This window comes from Perna viridis, chromosome 8 (assembly GCF_037379345.1).
Source record: "Perna viridis isolate PV_CMFRI_1.1 ecotype Kerala chromosome 8, ASM3737934v1, whole genome shotgun sequence".
In the NCBI taxonomy this organism is placed as follows: domain Eukaryota; kingdom Metazoa; phylum Mollusca; class Bivalvia; order Mytilida; family Mytilidae; genus Perna; species Perna viridis.
The window spans coordinates 30,759,113-30,778,711 of record NC_142452.1 but is presented as its reverse complement, the minus strand read 5'-3'; the positions used below and the strand labels follow the sequence as shown (position 1 = coordinate 30,778,711).

General features: G+C 33.5%; 1 protein-coding gene across 9 annotated transcripts in view; it reads left to right on the top strand.

Moving 5' to 3' along the window:
• Positions 1–7,653: 7,653 nt before the first annotated feature.
• The window catches only part of LOC148610195 (uncharacterized), a 51,061-nt gene continuing 39,115 nt past the window's right edge, over positions 7,654–19,599 (top strand). For 6 of the 9 annotated variants that reach the window (XM_088542410.1, XM_088542408.1, XM_088542409.1 and 3 more), the window contains exons 1-6: positions 7,654–7,791; positions 10,605–10,796; positions 11,970–12,093; positions 14,733–14,753; positions 15,790–15,810; positions 19,206–19,316. In XM_088542410.1, coding sequence (XP_088398536.1) covers positions 10,624–10,796; positions 11,970–12,093; positions 14,733–14,753; positions 15,790–15,810; positions 19,206–19,316 — 450 coding nt within the window. In that variant the 5' untranslated portion in view covers positions 7,654–7,791; positions 10,605–10,623. The remainder of the gene's footprint in view (positions 7,792–10,604; positions 10,797–11,969; positions 12,094–14,732; positions 14,754–15,789; positions 15,811–19,205; positions 19,317–19,599) is intronic. The other 3 variants (XM_088542411.1, XM_088542406.1, XM_088542403.1) reach the window with 2 other exon arrangements.

Genomic DNA, 19,599 nt, shown 5'->3' with positions numbered 1-19,599 from the left:
AGTGATCATAAGCATCATTACTTCGAAGAACATTTTCTTTTTGAAAAGTCATTTTTCTGTGCACATGAAGCATGTCTAAACCACACAGACGTTCTCATGTCATAGTAGCACGTTCCCAAGTTTTTAGCCTACGTAAGGTCGAAATGAGCGTTTACATCATACAGATATAACAGGAAGAACCATTAAAAGCTTAAGTATCACTTGAATGTTAGGATAAAGGTCATTATCAGCAAGTTGTAGCATAGATTGTAGTATGAAACACTGTTCTGAGCTGTGTTCACTATTTTGTTCAGTCGCCATCTTTCAACCTCGACCGAAAAGTCATCAATGATAGTAAGATCCACAGACAACACTTCCGACAATTGGCTTTGAATTGTCGAGATTAAAATATATCCCTTCATATGATGTTTAAACTCGTCTATAAATCACCTCTGCATTTAAAGACGTTTGGATCCGATCCATCAAACCACTAGGGTTTGGGGTTTGTATACAGAGATTGCCACACACCCTCTCTCTCCTCTTTCCGAGGGGAGAAGGTGTCTGTCTGGCGATCTTTAATACTCACTTTACACAAGCCCCTGTGACTGTGCCACGTTACATATATCATACCGGTGAACTAGAGTCGGAAGTGAATCGAATGAATTTTTTTCTTAATATATGCATGTTTATTTCACATTGGTTATTCTAAAGTATCAGCATCCAGCAAACTAGTTCAACCCCAAATTTGTGTGCTTATCCTCGCACAAAAATTATAGGAGATGAAAGATGTGGACAATTTATTTAATTTTTTATCCGTGTTTAAACCATCCGATTCTCTTCAAACCAATTGTTTATAGACATTAAAGCACGTTTTAAAAATTTTTAACACGACCCTTATGATCAAATAACTGTCATGGAAAATAACATTTTAATGTTCTTTCGCAATGATCCCTGACTGCACATGGAAAAGAAGAGATCTAATTGACGGATCGTCCGTTAAGCTATTTGGTATCCTACAATGATCACCTGTCAGTCAACTTTCCTGATATTAAACATCAAAAGGACGCGACGAAAATCAAAACAAACTTTTTCTACGATATATATGTACTGGATATGATGCAGTATATTAACGATTTCTCAATTATTGGTCCTCGAGTCAATGCAATATTTACATGCGGTATTTGTCTCATTTGCCTTAGTGTAGTTACGGCCCTGCTGCTATGCAGGATATTTATTGGGCGCCACGTGATTGAGGTTATTTCTTCATAAAATACAAAAAAATATTACGGTCATTCCTTAAATAAGATTTTACACTGAAAAACATTCCAAAATATTCAAGCAGTAATCCTATCTTATCAGAATACAAATATTTGGTCCTGAATTTTTATGATTTTTTTTAACCACTTTTAGTTGATCTATGAGCAAGTGGTTCTTGTCCTTTTTTGATTTGTTTATTCGTTGTTTTTTTAACGAATCGAAATGCCTATTTTGTCTTAAAAATGTTACTTACAAGAGCAGATGTCGCTAACCTTACTGGTGCACCAAACTGTTAGCATTTCGTTTGAGGAGGACGGTCGCAATTTGAACTTATTCTACCTAAGTTTTTAATTTGTTGTTTGTATGTTATTTGGTGTTTCTACTCCATCTTCTTAGTGCAATGTAGGACCCGATGACGAGACAGCAGATTGTTTTCGGGAGTTTCCCCACAAGAATTGAGAGTGCTAATACCCATGTTATCCTTTGATAGAGTTTAAACGCGATTACCTTTGATTACAGTAGACAAAGAAATTATTAGATATTATAATAGTGCAGAAATGACTTTAACCCCTCTCCCCTTTTTTATTATTTATTTATTTATTTTTATTATTTTTATTTTGCAATTCCCTTACACATCTTCTGTTGAGTCTTTGAAAAGGAGATTTTCAGGAGGAGTTCCTCAGAAAATGGGGGTGCTTAGATATTTTTTACTTTTTTTGGCAATTTTACACATGAAAATGAAAACAATTCCAATAAAAAGGAAGGGGTTATTTCCCTGCACCCGCCACTGTTTTTACTATTTAACTAAATCACTTGAAATCAAAAACATTAACACTTCTCCCTTCAGAAACAACGTATATCTCTGTATGGTAATTTTAAACGCTATATCCCATAATACGCCGAAGCTTCTGCTTAGAATGTTATCGTCCAGGACACGACCATCATTCGAAATCCTGGAGATTTTAGAATTTGTGAAAGCAACGTAAATGTTTCCATTAGGATCGACACATATGCCTTTAGCTCTTCTTTCGTTGCTTGCCTTGAGATGAAATAACGACTTTCCGTGTAATGTGACCGCATGAAAATTCATTCTAGATAAATAAAGGGTGTCATCTTCGATGCCCCGAAGAAAACATACAGAGATCAACTCGCTATAATTCAGTTTTATTGTTTCAAGAAATTCATAATCCTTTGAAAAAAAGTGTACCTCGTTTCTACCCCCAATAACTTGATAAGAGGCCGAAAGACCAACTCCACAATTATTACCATTTAGTAGGCTTACTGTTTGTTTTAGCACAAACTCATCAACATCAATTACCCCAAATTTACTCGATTTCGGAAGGGTACATACCGCTTCTTTCTTTTCTTCGATCGCACATATATTAAATGGATAATTCTCCATGCAACACGCTCATTTGTATTCACCTGTGTTTGCAAAACAGAGAACACTTTTACTTTCACGATTACACAGTAGCACTTTACCATCTGCTGTAACCGTTATTCCTCTGATATCAATATTCCCTTTTGGCAATTGCAGGTAAGAATTGACATGTAAACTTCTGTTCTCGTATTTTTCGTATCTATCAACTATCTATCTACCCTCACGAGTGGTCTACTAGCAATGGGAGACAAGAGCAGTGATAATAGTTTTATTCAAGAGAAAAAGAAAAAGAAAACTAATAATACAAATTTAATGTATCTATCAATTTTGTCATACCTAATATCTAAATTATGAGTCAATTGGTTGAACAAGAATGTCAAAAAGTTTTTGCTTTTAAATTGTCACTGCTGATTGTCCATTCGTATTTGTACATTGAAATTAAATTAAGTTTCTTGAAACGTATTGCCAAAATAAACAGAAAAACAAAACAAAACAAAAACAAAGGAAAATAAAATAAGGTAAAAACACTTACAGGTAAGAAAACAAGCAACGAAGAGATGCAGTCAGGGGCGGATCCAGGATTTGAGATTAAGGGGGAGGGCATAGTTAAAATGTCGCCGAGCGGTTCGAGGCGAAAAAATATTTGAGGTTAAATATTTGAAATATTCTTCTGGAGTGGGTGCAATGTAGACATCTTTTGTGGTAAAATTAGCGAGAATTAATGTTTCAACCCAAAACAGCCTAAATCTACCCCTGACAGCCCATGCTTTGCGAATTGCCAAAAAAAAACCTCTCTGCAATAAAGCCACTACTAATTGCAACACGTAGTAGATTTGCTTTTTTCGTGAAGTCTACACATAAGCTTTTGAACTTTGTAGATTCCGTTTGTATCGTATAGTGTCCAAAAAAGTTTTTTTCAGCATTGCAGATTTAATAACTATTATTCAAACCAAGTACGGATTCATAGTTGGCGGATCCGGCATTTATCCCTGTAAAAATTTTGTTTATCAAAATTTTGGCAACTATATTTTTCCTCCCAATATCCATCTTGCCTCGCTCGACCTTTATAACTATTTATGTCCTCCCTAACCTGAAATCCTCGATTTTTTTCATTAATTTTATGTAGCAATCTGTTATGCTTTACTGCACTTTTTTCCGAGTCGTTAACTGACATACAATTGCATGTCTATCATAACTATCAACTATATTAAATGATATATGGATCAAACTTTTCTGGTAGATGTTAGGTAGCTTGAAAATACGTAAACTGCATCATGTAAACAGCCAACTAACAAAAAAAAATAAATAAATAAAAATTCCTTTAGGAACATTTGATATATTATTTTTTTTCCATTAGGAACAAATATCAAAATCAAGTTTCCTGTGGAACATTTCCTTTTTTTTAACTTGTGTTATGGAGGAAGTTCTGTTCTCATTCATGGTCTCAAATGAATGTAAATATGATACATGTAACGGTTTCTAAACTGGTACATAATAATATATTAATCTTCTTATTTACACCTTCACTGCGAACAATTGATATTTACTGATTATTTTTGTAAAGCACTTATTGACTTTGTTCTATCCTTTCCTACATATCGGGTTATACCTAGTTCACAGTAGATGAAGGCGGGTCCAGAAGGAGGGGGTACAGGGGTTCGCGCCCCGCTTTGTTGGAACATTTGTCATTTTCATGTGTAAAATTGACAAAAAATGTCTTAGCACCCCCCTTTTTCTGAGGAATCTCGTATGGCACCCCTCCTTTTCAAATTATCTATATCAGCCCCTAAATTCCCGACAGTTTATCAACACTTTAATCAACAAGATCATTCAATCATCTCCATGAAAGTTCGTATTTTAGAAAAAAATTACCATCCTACGAACAGTCCCGTTCTAAGTAAAAACTATCGTAGGGAAAGAGAGGAGTACTGGATACGCAGACTAGGTACTGCAATACCTAACGGGTGCAATGACAACATCAAAAGTATAGGAAACCTTTCAAGCCAATATAACAATAGCATGAATGTGATGAATTTATTTGACAAAAATCCAAGACGGGAAAGGAGTCATGGCCATCGCCACTATACGTCACCTAAGTTACAAGATGTCTCCATAGATGGTCTCCTTCCTTCCATACAAAAACCTCTTGGACTTCATCACATTAGAACCAAACTTTATTCTATACCTCTCACTCTACTACACCCCCTTTACAAAACAAGTCTTGATACTCCTGTTTCTGACCCCACCTCATCATTATACAGACTTGTTGCCATCATTTTGGATATTGGTTTCCACAGACTCTTTAAACCAGTTTGTGTGAAAAGTCAAGATGAAGAAAAACGATAATTTCTTCCACTACCGTTTGTCAACAAAGGTATAGATGCAATTAATTTAGCTAACATCCTCCATCACAAAAACGTTACCAACAAAATTCCCCTATATTTCAAAGACAAATCCATACCAATTATTTCATATTCCTATACTTCACCCATTGCATCCAAAATTTTCAATTATAAAAGGCTATTGCAGAACCTCGAGATTGAGGACTTCAAGGCTAAACCTTCTGACTGTTCTTGCAAAAGCTCTCCATTCAAATATGGTCCTTCTGGTCACGTCGTTACGGGAGATTTAACCATTATCGAAAACGAATCTCTACGTATTATCCTTTCTAAAGGTCCCAAGTACCGTGAACCACGCTCCATAAATTGGAATTATAGCTTCAAAGTTCTTATGGATGCCGTGGAGGACTATGCAAGAAAATGGATAAAACGAGAACAAGAAGACATTGATTCTCTGTCAGAGTGGTTAAAGGCCGTGAGGTCTTTAATTTTGAAACGAATGAAAGTTTTAAGTAGGTCAATGAGTGCCAAGGCTACATCAATTTTCAAAGACCCCGATGTAGCAAAAACATTGTCTACTATACATGACAAATATGTTGTCGTACCAGCAGGCAAAGCCCAAAACAACATTGTTTTTGTCTGCAAAACGTTTTATATCCAATGTTTATTATCAGAGGTAGACGTAGAAAATAATAGCAGTGATAAGACCTATACTGCTACCACTCTCTCCAAAGAAGAGATTGTGGAAAACCATAAATCTGTGCTATCCTCTTTTGGTGTCTCTACCAAGGACGATGATTGTGATTTACCGTCTATGTACTGGATTCCTAAACTTCACAAGAATCCATACAAACAACGTTTCATAGCTGGATCTACGAAATGTACCACCAAACCTCTTTCAAAACTTTTAACTTCTATACTCACAACTGTCAAAGAGGGTCTGCAGTCCTACCACAACACTTGTTACTCTCGTAGTGGTATTAATTCAATGTGGATCCTGAAAAATTCGAAAGATCTTTTGGAGACAATCAGTTCAAGATTATTATCTGAATATAATAGCAATAAAACCTATGATTTTTTCAACACTGTATACTTCTATTCCCCATACTCAGTTAAAATCCCGACTTAAAAATATTATACATCGTTGTTTTTCCAAAAAAGATGGTACACCTAGATACAAATATATAGTTCTTGGTAGAGATTCCTCATACTTTGTAAGAAATAATTCCAAATCATCTTCCAAATATACACAGGAAGATGTTTACAAAATGCTGAAATTTTTAAACGACAACATATTTGTCCAGTATTTGTCCGGCATTCCAATGGGAACAAATTGTGCTCCTTTACTTGCTGACCTATTTCTTCACTCTTATGAGGCTGACTTTATAGCTGATTTGATCAGAAAGAAGGAATATCGTTTGGCTAGATCCTTCAATCTCAGTTTCCGCTATATAGATGACGTATTATCTTTAAACAATCATAATTTCGGGGATTTGATACATCGCATCCACCCAAAAGAACTTGAGATAAAGGATACTACAGACACTGTGAAGTCAGCCTCATATCTTGACCTACACTTAGAAATCGATGGTAAAGGAAAACTATTGACCAAACTTTACGACAAACGTGATGACTTTTCATTCAACATTGTCAACTTTCCTTTCATCTGTGGCAATATCCCTTCGGCTCCTGCGTATTGAGTGTTCATATTACAACTCATACGTTATGCCAGAGCTTGCCGAAACTACGCAGACTTTTTGTATCGCACTAGAACTCTAACAAATAGGCTTCTGGAACAGGGCTATGTTGCTACAAGATTGAAGTCATCACTGCAGATGTTTTATGGTCGTCACCATGAACTCCTGGATCGTTATGATGTATCCATCAGTATCACGAAAACTGATTTATTCAACGGGTCATAGTTTACCTTTCCTCGTTTGTCTACCCCGGACTTGACTTTTTATGAGCAACTCGGCGGGTGTTTCTAGAAAAGCAGAGGACGCCTACCCTACCTGTGCACCTGGTCTATGCTCCCAGTTTTTAGTGGAGTCCGAGTTGCTCATTTACTTTTGTTACTTTGTATGTATGATTTTAGTTGCTTTATGTTCTTTGTTGTGTGTGTCTGTTTTCCATGTCTGGTCTTTGTCCCTGGATTATATTCTTTTGATTACCGCTATAACCTTGGTTCCCTTGATTACTCTAAAATATATGATAATATGCGAGAATTTTGTAAGATAAAAATTTAGTTCTAAACATTGAAAGCATGTATTCGTGTACATATTGCTCGATATTCTTGTATATTGCTGTTAGAGGAAATAAAGACATGTACGAATGAATGCCAAACGTCTAGATTACTTCTAAGGTAATCAGTAAATAAAGGCGATATGGGAGTTGACAAGATACCATGACCCCCTTTTTGGAACATTTTTATTATCATTTGATACCAGTGTTTCATACATTACTGAATGGAATTAATGAAACTTGTGTAGAACCTCAATTTGTTGGTTAGAAGTAAGTTTTGTCCTAAAAGGGATTGTATAATGTTTGATTATATCATAAAATAAAATAAATATTAATAAATAAAAAAATAAAATAAAAATGCAGCATGCGAAATATCAGAAATTGTAAAAAATGAGAGGGCTGATTCCTTGTTCCGAGAAAAAAGGCCGAATGAAATTATGGCCGACTTATCTACAAATTGTTATTCGAAAGGTCTCTTCTGGTAGAATAAAATCCGAGAATATTTTGTTTACAAATGGCGACCAAGTGACCGTTTTGATAGAACTAAATTTTTAACGTCTTGACAGAGATGACCACAATTTAAATAGTTTTTTGGTAAGTTTCTTTTACAAAATTAATTTTGTACCTTTTTATGTAATCCCATTTGGGATTCACAGTCCGGAGGTGTTTCTGGTTTGGCCGCCCACTGAGCTCCAGATAGAGGGATCTACCATAACACAAGAGTTAATAAGTAGCCATTGGACTGGTACACCTAGAGTCTAGGCAACATTGACATTGTATAATCCAAATTCCAATCCAGTCACATCCAAAGCAAATCTGGCATAATAGATAATATAATGAAGGCAATCAGTATGAAGTATCAGATTTCCTTTTCAACAAATTAAATTTCATGCCATTAAATATTTTGCCAAGTTTGTTTAGGAAATAAGTGGGCCTGAATTGCTTGGTCTTATCAAGATCCTTCCAACTGGGAGTAGCATTTTTGAAAAATAATAGTTGTCTTTTAAAGGTTTTGTGTAGCCTGCATATTTAATATTTCTGAAGCTTCAGTGTGCTCTGATGTAGTGCTTTGACAGGAAGAAAGTTTCTCAACTATCAGTATGATGAATTATTAGACAAAATTTCTATACATTCTAAAACGAGACTCGCTCACATATTACACCATCAGGGCAGCTGGTACCGCAAAGGTCCTGACATTGTACTGGCATTTCAAACCAAATGTTTGGTTAAATCTTGGTTTTAAAGTGTGCTAAACCTCCCTCTTTCATTGTGGCGTAGTTACATATAATGTATACCGGTGGAAATTGTGTCTATCATTTGCATGCTGTTGCATCATAATTGGTAAATCAGCTGTCACATCAGCAGAAAGAAAATTTATCAAAAAACAATCAGTACTCTTTAATTTAGAAGAAAATAAGTATTTTCAAGCAAGGACTGATATCTAAAAAAAATGGGTAGGAGACTTTTTAAGACACATTTCCTTCATACCCCTGATTCAGGAATATGTTACGCAGATATTTATGGTGTTCAAGGAAATCAGAGTAGTTAGTACTTGCTCTTAGAGTCTAGTGTAGTGAATCAATTGTGAAATATAAACACCATGAATCACCCCTATCATTGGCAGTGCTTGAATTTTATGTGGACTTAAGATTATGACGGTCTGGTGTGTTAAAGAGAAATGTCATATTTTCATCAATGAAAATGAGCTACAGTGTACATTTTAACTCATTTAAAAATGTAAAATTTGTTGATGTATATATTTCAAGTATACAATACAGTTGATAGATGACAAAATCTAAATTGCAATTTTAATGGTAGGTCAATGAATATGTTTTTTTTCAAAAAGTGCTCCTGGAAGTGTGACAGATTTTACATGGAAGTTAATTGCTTGAGATGATATATTTTTGCGTTTCCTTGTATTCCAACGAATTTTAAAACAAAACACTACTGAAAAATAACTTTCCGCAGCAGTTTTAATGTAAAATGAAATATGCTTCTTAAAATGAAGTATAAACCAAGTAAATAGACATACATGTAGTGCATGCCACTGCACTTATGCATTTTCTAAACCATAAAATTTTCACATACATTGTATCAGTGACATTAAAACAAGTGAACTGGAGACCTCAGATACCTTGACATGTGATGGATATGTGTGAATATCCCATATACATGTACACTCCTTGAGACGTTTAGGTTTCCCGCATGCATGATACCCAAGCGCACGATAAAAGCTCACCAAATGCAGGCAAACGAATGCTTCTGTTGTGTGTTTAAACGAACGCTCCTATCATGCATTTAAATGCACAATAAATGAACGCTCCCAGCATGCATTTAAATGCATGAAAAAGAAATGCTCCTAGCATGCATTTAAATGAACAGTGAAAAATAATGATATAAATAAATAATGGAGAAAGAAAAAATACACTTGAATCAATGAAATAATTAAAGTACAAAAATAAACAAATGCTTCTTTCATGATATATATTTTGCGTTTATATGAACGTTCATATCATGCGTTTAAACAAACACTTCTATCATGCGTTTAAATGAATGCTCATAGCGTGTGTTTAAATGAACGCTTCTATCATGTATTTACCGTGTTATTAAACGAACGCAAAACGACATGTAAATGCAAGATAAATGTTGTACAAATGCTAAAATGGAAACTTGAACGTTTTAAGAAGTGTAGCTGTGATAGCAGACTTTTGAGTTTCTTATTTTGTGAAAAATAGAAAATTTTTGATTGAATATTGTAGTTATCTATAATGTAATTTGCCAAAAGTTTATAATTTGTGTTAAAGATATCTTTTTTTTTCTGCTGAACAAAACTTAGTTATCCCCCTTTAAAAATGAAATCAGCATGTCGTTATTTATGAGGTAAGTTTTCTTGTTAAATCTAAAAACATTGTCTGCAAGAAATAACACTGCACACTAATTATTTTCTTGAATGAAGCAAGTTTTTGTGGTCTAAAAATAACCTGTTTCTATTTTATTTTTACTGACAGAACATAATCATTGAAAAAAATGTTTGTTCATATTTTTGTCCACTTTTAATTGAGTCTGGTGAGGCTACATGTCTGTTTAACAATGATCTCCAGAATAAACTGCTGATGAAGTGTACATGTAATTAAAGCTTTAAAAGTGCTTAAATTAGACATGGGGCTAACTTGTAGGTACATTTTTGTAAGAGATCTGTTGATCCATGATACTATTTCATAAAGCACATTTTTTGTACTGTACAAATGTACCTTGCCTGAATTCTGTACAACCTTTAGCATTGTTGGAGTAGAAGAAACAAAATAATCAACATTTGAGAACATGATAAAGACATTTAATTTAAAATATTGTAAATCATGTTATATTTAGAACTTGTTTAAAAAGTGAGAACTTTTGTGACTTTTCAGATTGCTTCCATAGCCAGAAATGTCTCTCCGGACAAAGATTCGGAGCTTCACAGCTTGGGTCAATATGAGGCTTATGCCCTACGATCAGCTGTTAAACAACTGTTTGATGGATTTGTTGACTGGTACCCATATGAAGTACCTGATAGAGAGTATGACAGGAAACACCATCAAAAGACTGGAGAGTTTTGATGGGTATTTTCAACAATTTTGTATACATTTCATAACTTTAACTGTTTATAGGGATCGAATTTAAGAATTTTTCCACTAGCTAAATTTAGCAAGTACTGAAAATTTACACTTGCTAAATTTAAGTGTTTTGGGTTATTTCTGACTTTACCTTTATGACATACAGTATTCCACTAGCAAATTTTAGCAAGTGGAAATAATTTCTACTAGTAAAATTAAATTTCAACGTGCATTTAGCAAGTATTTCCCTTTAAATTCGATCACTGGTTTATGTGTCTCTCCAATACTTTAACTTTAAGCCCTAAGAATGACATATGTGTTAATTGTCGGCAAGCTTTGTGTCCAAATTACAAGAACTAAAATGTTTTTCTTTATGAAGAACAGTAGTCAAAGTGTATGTTATTAATCTAATGTTTTATTTTTATGTTATTGTTTTTGTTTTCCTGATTTTATTTACTACACGTTTTTATTTATGTGCAGAAATGAATGTAAATCATGTTTTGAAATGGATGCAGTGAAGGACATTACATTTGTAGAGAAAGAGAAATAAATGACACAATTTGTTAATATTTATACTTTAAAATTAAGTAGCACTCCAGCTAAGGATCGTGCAAAATGTGATTCATGGGTAAAAAGCCTACATATTATTATTTTTGATATTTTGTTTGAAATGTCATAGTAAACCAAAATAAACATGTGGTTTTTCATACAACCCGTGCTCTTAGGAGATAAAAATTATATAGAATGCACTGTAGATTTCAAAATTAAGGGAGATGACTCTGTAAATGGCACTCAAATGCAATAGAATCTACTGGATTTTCAATGCAGATTATCTCCTAAGAGCAGGCAGATTTGAATGAATAATTACACATTTCATAGTTTAGACCCATACAACAACTCAATTACAAAAATAAAAATATGTAGCCTTTTTAGGGTGTATCACATTTTTCAGATTTTGCATGATTCTTACAAAGGCTGCCACTTAAGTACATAAGTTATTAAGGTACATGTATCTACTTATATACACTGAGGATTTTTGGTTTTTAATTTTATGTAATAAATTACAGGAAATATATGTAGTTCAATGATTAGCCTTTACAGCTGCATGCTAAAACATTTTTATACACCACTGCCTTTTATTACAGTGACATAGTTTTAATTTTTAGACATGTTTTGCAGACTCTCACAGCAGCAAAAGCAGACTAGAATTGACTGGATCACAGATGATCTGAAAGCTACTGGAGTACTTCCACAAGATGCTACTGTTGACTCCAGATTGTTTGTGATGAGGAGTGCTGATCAGGTTTGATTGCTTTAGAATGAAATAGCAAACTGATTTTTTTCTGCTTAAGTTTTGAAACTCTGTCATCCAAACATGATATAGGAATACTGGTCACTATATATTGAGATATTTGTTTTCATTTATTATTTTGATCTTTGGGTTGATTTTCTTCTGCTTTTTAGGTGGTTTCTTCTTTTTTCCGGTCCAGACTTTTCATTTATTACATTTTTTCCTAAGTAACTGCCTTACCAAAAAACATAGTACAGTATTTTGTCTTGTCATAGCTTGAAAACTTATCTCCTGGAACTTAGTACAATATAAATAAATAGATGTACAAAATACATATACAATGTATATATACATGCTGGGAAATTCCACTTCTTTGATGTTCCTCCTAAAATCATACCTGTTATAGAGTAACCAAGGGGACCGAGATTTTAGTGAAAATTCAAAAGTATATTATTCAAGGATAAAGACTAGACATGGAAAACAGATACACATAACAAAGAATATGAAATAACCAAAAAACATATACACTGTACATGATATACAAAGAAACAAAGTCAATGAGCAATTCTGACTCTACTAAAAACTGGGAGCATGGATCAGTTGCACTTTTTTTTGCGATGTTGGTAAAACCTTGGGCCAGTGAATGATGTCAATAATTATATGTCCACCCTAAGGGGAGGAGGGTATACTGTTTTACTCTTGTCCCTATCTGTGTTTCCTTGTGTAAATAACACTTTTCTCTTTCACAGTTTTCTCAGCAACTACTCATTACAGTGGCTTGAAATTTTAACACATTTTTCCTGTAGTATGTGATATGGTGGGACTCATTTTCAGAAAAAAAATAATAGACAACAACTTCTTGTTTACCAAGGATTTTGACACATTATATATTTGAAAATTAAAATTTTTGTCACACTTTTCTCATCAATTACTCTTAACAGTGGCTTAGAATTTAACACATTCTTACTGTAAGTGTGCCATATTGTGGGATCCATTTTAGATAAAAAATTGACAAAATCTTCCTGTTTACTGAGGACGTTGTTTTTTATTTGTTTATATCGTGATTGAAAGCGGGGGAATTATTGGTGAGCCAGCACTCACAGGTTTCTCGTTCAATTTGCAACGTTAAAGATGGTTACAGCTTAGTCACATTTTAAAATAAAAATGTTGAAATATGTGTATGAAATTTGTGGTAAAATATGTAAGAATTGTGTTTGATACTTCTGGTTAGATAGACAGAGACTCAGAGCTAATGTTGATTTTATGCTCTAGTTGCTAAATTTTCTTTTTGTTCAAAACTGTCACTGATATTAAAATTAGATTTGAGTACTGAATTTTTTAATTAAAAATGTCCCAAAAAGTCCTACTACACAATTTTCTAGTTATTAATTATTTATAGATTCAGCCCATTCAATGATTTTGTTGCATTATTTATAAAAAGTTCCCCCTCTGGTTGAATTTAGGAAGAAAATATGTGTGCAGGGAACCAAACAAACTGGGACAAACTGTGAAATATGGGAAATTTTTTTCTTAATTTTGAAACAATCAGCTGTAATGGAGGTAAATTTCAGGTAACAAAATCACTGCCATTTTTATGCCCCCGCGATAGTCTGTTGGGGAGGATATTAATTTACCCCTGTCCGTCTGTCCGGATTACACATGATCATAGCTTGTCTGGCTGTCTCCTCATACAGTTTTTGAACTACATCTAAAATATTTTACAGGATATATCTACACATGATGAAGGAGTGCAGGGCCAAAGGATTTTGATTTTCATGAAGTATTACCGAAATTGGTGATAGTTACACTTAAGTCATTTTACTCAGAAATGGGGCTATATGGCTTGTCCGGCTATCTCCTTGTACAGTTTTTGAACTACATCTGAAATATTTTACAGGATATTTCTACACATGATGAAGGTGTGCAGGGCCAAAGGATTTTGATTTTCGTGAAATTTACGGAAATTGGTGATAGTTATACATTGTCATTTTACTCAGAAATATATGGATCATGGCTTGTCGGGTTATCTCCTCGCACAGTTTTTGAACTACATCTAAAATATTTTACAGGATATTTCTACACTTGATGAAGGTGTGCAGGGCCAAAGGGTCTTAATTTCCATGAAATATTACTGTGTGATAGTTAGACTTTGTTGTTTTTGTCAAAAATATATCCCGAGCAACAAAGTTATGGATTTGTTATGGGGGGTATTAACATTTTTTATGTGTCCATTAATACATCCATCGGTCCCCTTTTTCTCATTGCAAGTAGTATGACATTACCAAACAGAATTTCATGACACTATGTGGCCAGGATTCAATATTTAGATATGCATATATTTAGGTATTTCTGATCCCCAAATTGATTCCCAGACCATGAGTAACACAAGCCTTGGAAGGATTTCTGAATCTGCAAATAGACTTCATACAAAAATAAACATGTTTCTAATTTGGCAAATTTAGCGAGCGGGGGCATTATTAGTGTCTTACAGGCACATTTAATTTCTCAATTGAATAAAAAACCACTGCTAACAAATGAGGCGGGGGGCTCCTGTGGTAAATAGGTCTTCTAGTTTATTTTGTTACCATTACATTAGCTACCATTTTAGTTTCATCACTTTAAAAAAATCATACTGAATGTTTAATCTTCAGAAAGAAAATGGAGAACCAGTGGTAAGATGTTGGTTTGTTTGGAAATCACTTGGTTTAAAAAAAGGGGGTTATTGTTGTATGTATGTCATAGTTCATGAAGAAGTTTAGGACGTACTTTCACTTATTGTTGTATATGGACTTGTAGCAGAATGATTCTCTGTTCAGACATGGTTTGATTTTTTTTATATATTCTGTTTGTGAAAATTTGAGAGTACATGTAATTTTGATCATTAAATCAACTTTCTTGTTCTTTTATTTGGAAAAATACTGTGAAAGTACTTTAATTCATGGATAATGAAAAAAACACAAGTTCATGGATTCTTGAATTCATGGTTTTGAGGTTTTCAGTATACATATCAATGGAAATCCCTTTTTTCATTGGGACCCAAATTTTGTGGTTTGGCCTACTCACGAAAACCATGAAAAATGGTACCCCATGAACTATATTACTTTCATTGTATAGAATGAATAAATTTACACAGATTGAATTTTCTGTGGATTTTTCTTGAACATTCCAAAATCATGTCTGTCAGGTTGAGCACACAGCATGTTTTTTAAAGGAATTACTTTACATTTTAAGGTTTAAATTTAAAAAAAAAAATGAATGGTGTTAATTACTACATGTAGTTGTTGAATAGCAGTTGTATTAGAATTATATTTGAAATATAGATACATCTCATTTAAATACTTTATATTGCTTTTCTGTCCTAAAAATTAAAAAAAAAGTATAATAATAATGGTTTAAGAAGAATAACTCAAGTTAAGAATATATGTTTTTGGATAATTATTACTGTAATATAGTAATTGAGCTGGACAATATATCATGCACAAATATTTTTTTTTATTTAGGATAAAATGTTCCAAGGTTAATATGATTTTTTTTTTAAAGGATGCATAATTTTTTTTGGCAACAGTGATGAATGTAAATGAGTTATTTTTTAAATACAAGTTTAATTTGCACAATATAAGACAAACTTGCATTACATAACTATAATATAAGGCTTAAAAATATCATTGTAATTTGTCTTACTCAATTTTCTCTTGACCTACATTTTAGAATTATGAAGGAGATTTTCATGTAAGTAGGTGATGGGCTTTAACTCTTCTGAGGAAATAAGGATCCACCTTGTAATGCAATATCTGGTGTTTCAGCTCTCTATATGATGAATAAAATGTCATTAATAACACATTTTCTGTTTCTTATGACATTATTCTAGAATTCACATTCTTTTCTTCTATTTCTTAAAAATTCATTTAAATGCATTGTCAACAAATATGGGTAGAACATAATGCTTTTAAAATATTTTATGTCTATGATATATATTTTTCACACTTAGGGTTTAAGGCTGGCATGAATTGTCTTATTTGTGTCAGGATTGGGTCACAAAGTATTGTTGATCTTGTTCACAAAATGATATTATGTTGCCATGATTGTAAACTACATTTTATATTGAAACATATCTAAACCAAACCACAAGTGGACTTTATAATTGATTTGGTGTAGACAGGTGTACATTTCACACAGGTTAAAAAGACTTTAAAAATTGACATAAAGGGACTTCAAATGGTGTGTGGTTTAGACAGGTTTTTGAATTATTCAGGGTTTGATTAGACAGGTTTCACTGTAATATTGTTTACCTCTCTTAGCACTATCTACCTATACAAAATATCTCTCCATCTCTGTTTTTTGTCTGCCTATACAGTCTCTTTCTCTTTGTCTGCCTATACCCATCTCTTTCTCTCTATCTCTTCATATACAAAATCTCTTTCTCTCTGTCTGCCTATACAAAATCCCTTTATTTCTCTCTCTGTCTACTTATACAAAAATTCTTTCTCTCTGTTTGCTTATACAAAATCTCTTTCTCTCTGTCTATCTATAAACAGTCACTTTCTCTCTGTCTATCTGTGAATAGTCACTTTCTTTCCATCCGCCTATGCAAAATCTCTTTCTGTCTACCTATACAAAGTCTTTCTTTTTGTCTGCTTATACAAAATTTCTTTCTCTATCTTCTTGGCAATGATTGGTGCTTTAAGCTGTTGCAAGGAAAACATTTTTATTGCTCATTGAATATAAATCCTACTACTTATCTTTAAATAAATTTACAGCTAAACTTCTCTATACTGAACCCAATCTTTGTTCCTCTGGAAATAATGGTAAAGAATTGGGTTGTATTTGAAATTCTATTGAATAAATCCAAATTAGATTTGAGTAGTTTCTTTGCTTGGTTTGATGTTTTTTCTTCATATTATAAAGTATTTTCTTACAGAGACATTCATTCTGCTGGATTTATTTTTTGTATATCTCTGTTTGTCCACTTACCAAACTGAGTAACCTCTTATTTTTTAACTTTTCCTAAATGCTCAACTAAGAAATGCTTTTTTTATTTTTTCTCTCTATGAAGAAATAACCTCCATCATGTGGTCAACTGGCAATTGGGCATTGAGGTTACATGTATTTCAAAAAGACAGAAGATGATAAGACAGTCATACCTTATAATTTAATTTTAGTATCTATATTTCACGATTAAATCTAGGTTGATGAAATTACCGATTCATTTCAAAATTTGGTCTCTTAGATGATGGACACAATTTTTATCCAATCAAAAATCATGTTATTTCTGAAATTAAATTATGATTACTTGAAGGAAAATTGATATTTAATTTGAAATTCAATTGCATTATGTTAAATCATATACATAATATATATTATCCATTTGAAGCACTCTACTACATGTTTGGTGTACTAAATGATAAAAAATCTAACTTATAAGTATTTAAGTGCATAAATTCTATTGAGTTAGTTGCTTTCAGTAATTTGGTTGTGAATTTACATGTTGTTCAGTGCCTGTAACATTCTTAAGTTTCCAACTCCATTCGTGAGTGATTGGGCAATGAGTGGTGAATGGTTGCTCAGCAATGAGATATATATACTGGTAGTACTGTTTTGAAAATGAGTGTCTTTGAAACATGAATATTGAGTGATGAGCACAGAATAATTGAGCAGCTAAGTCATTTACCGCTACAGATTGATTTATCTTATGATTTAGCCTTTCATATTCCATTATTTCATCATTGAGGGATTGTATAATGACTTTAACAATGATTGATTTAGCCATGTGAGTGTTGAGCAATGAAGCATTGAGCCATGAGCCATAAATGCCAATTTTGAAACCCAGTGCAGGTCTGGGTGTTAAAAGAATAGGCCTGCAGCAGTGCTAAGCTTGTTGTAAATGGTGACTAAATAGCACTCAGAAACCTAGCCAGGGGCTAGGCGCTCTGCCCACAGAGCAACTGGGTTTTGTGCTCCAGGTGGTGGAATGGGGTACCCCTGGCATGTTACATGCTGGGGTTGTCAGGCTATAATACGGAAAACCTGACTGCAAACTATAGTGGTGCACCGTGTTGGGAAAGATGCCACGTTCCTCGCACGTTAAAGAACCCTGCTGTGGTATTCGATAGGAGTAGGAACCTTTGCACTCTGCCTCAGGTGGCTAAATTGCCCGACCCTGCCCATCCCTCCCTTTTATCTTGTGGGAATCAAAATTTGTTGACCCTATTATCCTTGTGCCCCATCCTTTTTTTTTCATTTCATCATTTCATGTTCATTCTGTCATCCATTTCATGTTCATCGTCTGAATATAGCTGAAATATTGCTGCTTGGACATTAAACCCCAACAATCAATCAATCAATCAACCAAATTTTGAGATGTGAATGAAACAGGGACTGTGCCACCATGTGTGTGGAAGTCATGTTATAAGAAATAATTCATGGAGGGGGTAGATTTGTACTCATTTTAACATGGGTACGGCATTTATATTTGATTATTTAACACTGAGCGATAGTGAGGTGTTAAATGAGAATATAAATGCCAAACCCATAAAATGAGTACAAATCTACCCCCAAAAGGAACTATTTCTTTTCTAATATGACAAATACGGTAATTTTTGTGACAAAAATTTCCCTAGGCATGGCCAAAATAACGGCTGTTCCATTTAACCTCCCCCTTATTGAAGTTGAATTAATTAAGAAATAAATCACATACATGTATCCAAATAATCCATCTATTGAATAAGTATCAGTATCAGTATAGTATTAGATAACCTCTCAGTCATTAAATCATCGCGTAAATGTTTTTAAATGAGTGTTTGTCTCGAAGCGACAGCGAAAGAAAAAGACAGTGCGCATGTGCTAAAGGAGGGGTTGTACCGACATATACTGTTTGACGATATGAAGACGTCATATTAGAAACAAAAGTTCAATTCATCAATTCATTCATTTATCAGAAATAAACAGCACCAATTCCATGCTACAAGTTTTGCAAAGTACATAATTGTAGAAATCAAATCATACTATATCCATTTGCTATATACAGTCAAAAGGCTGTTGAGATAGATTGGGTAGGTTGATTTTATTGTCATATACAAAGATAAAGTTGTATTACATGTACTTGGAAAGTAGTTTTGTATTTGTAGGTGTTTGAAGTTCTATGGAGATTGGTCAGTCATGACATCTGGTTTGTCTGGGAAAGAGCTGAATACCTACAACATGAAGATGAAGACATACTCTGCCAAGTACCATTTAAGGTTTGACACAATGCATTGTATGTGTAAAATATGCATAGATGTGTAGAGAAATGTCCATAAGAGATACATTTTATAAATAAATAGAGAAGGTCATCGTCTTGCTTTTAACATAGAGACCGACTGACACTAAGGCCAAAAAAATATGTGTTTCCTGCCACGCTATCAACCCTAGCTTTTTATGCCTACCCTAAACATTTCATGGTCATTTGTCTTAAGTACCATAAAAATCAAGATAAGTTTACCCATTAACTCATTGCAAAATGCTTTTGAAAAATAAAATAAT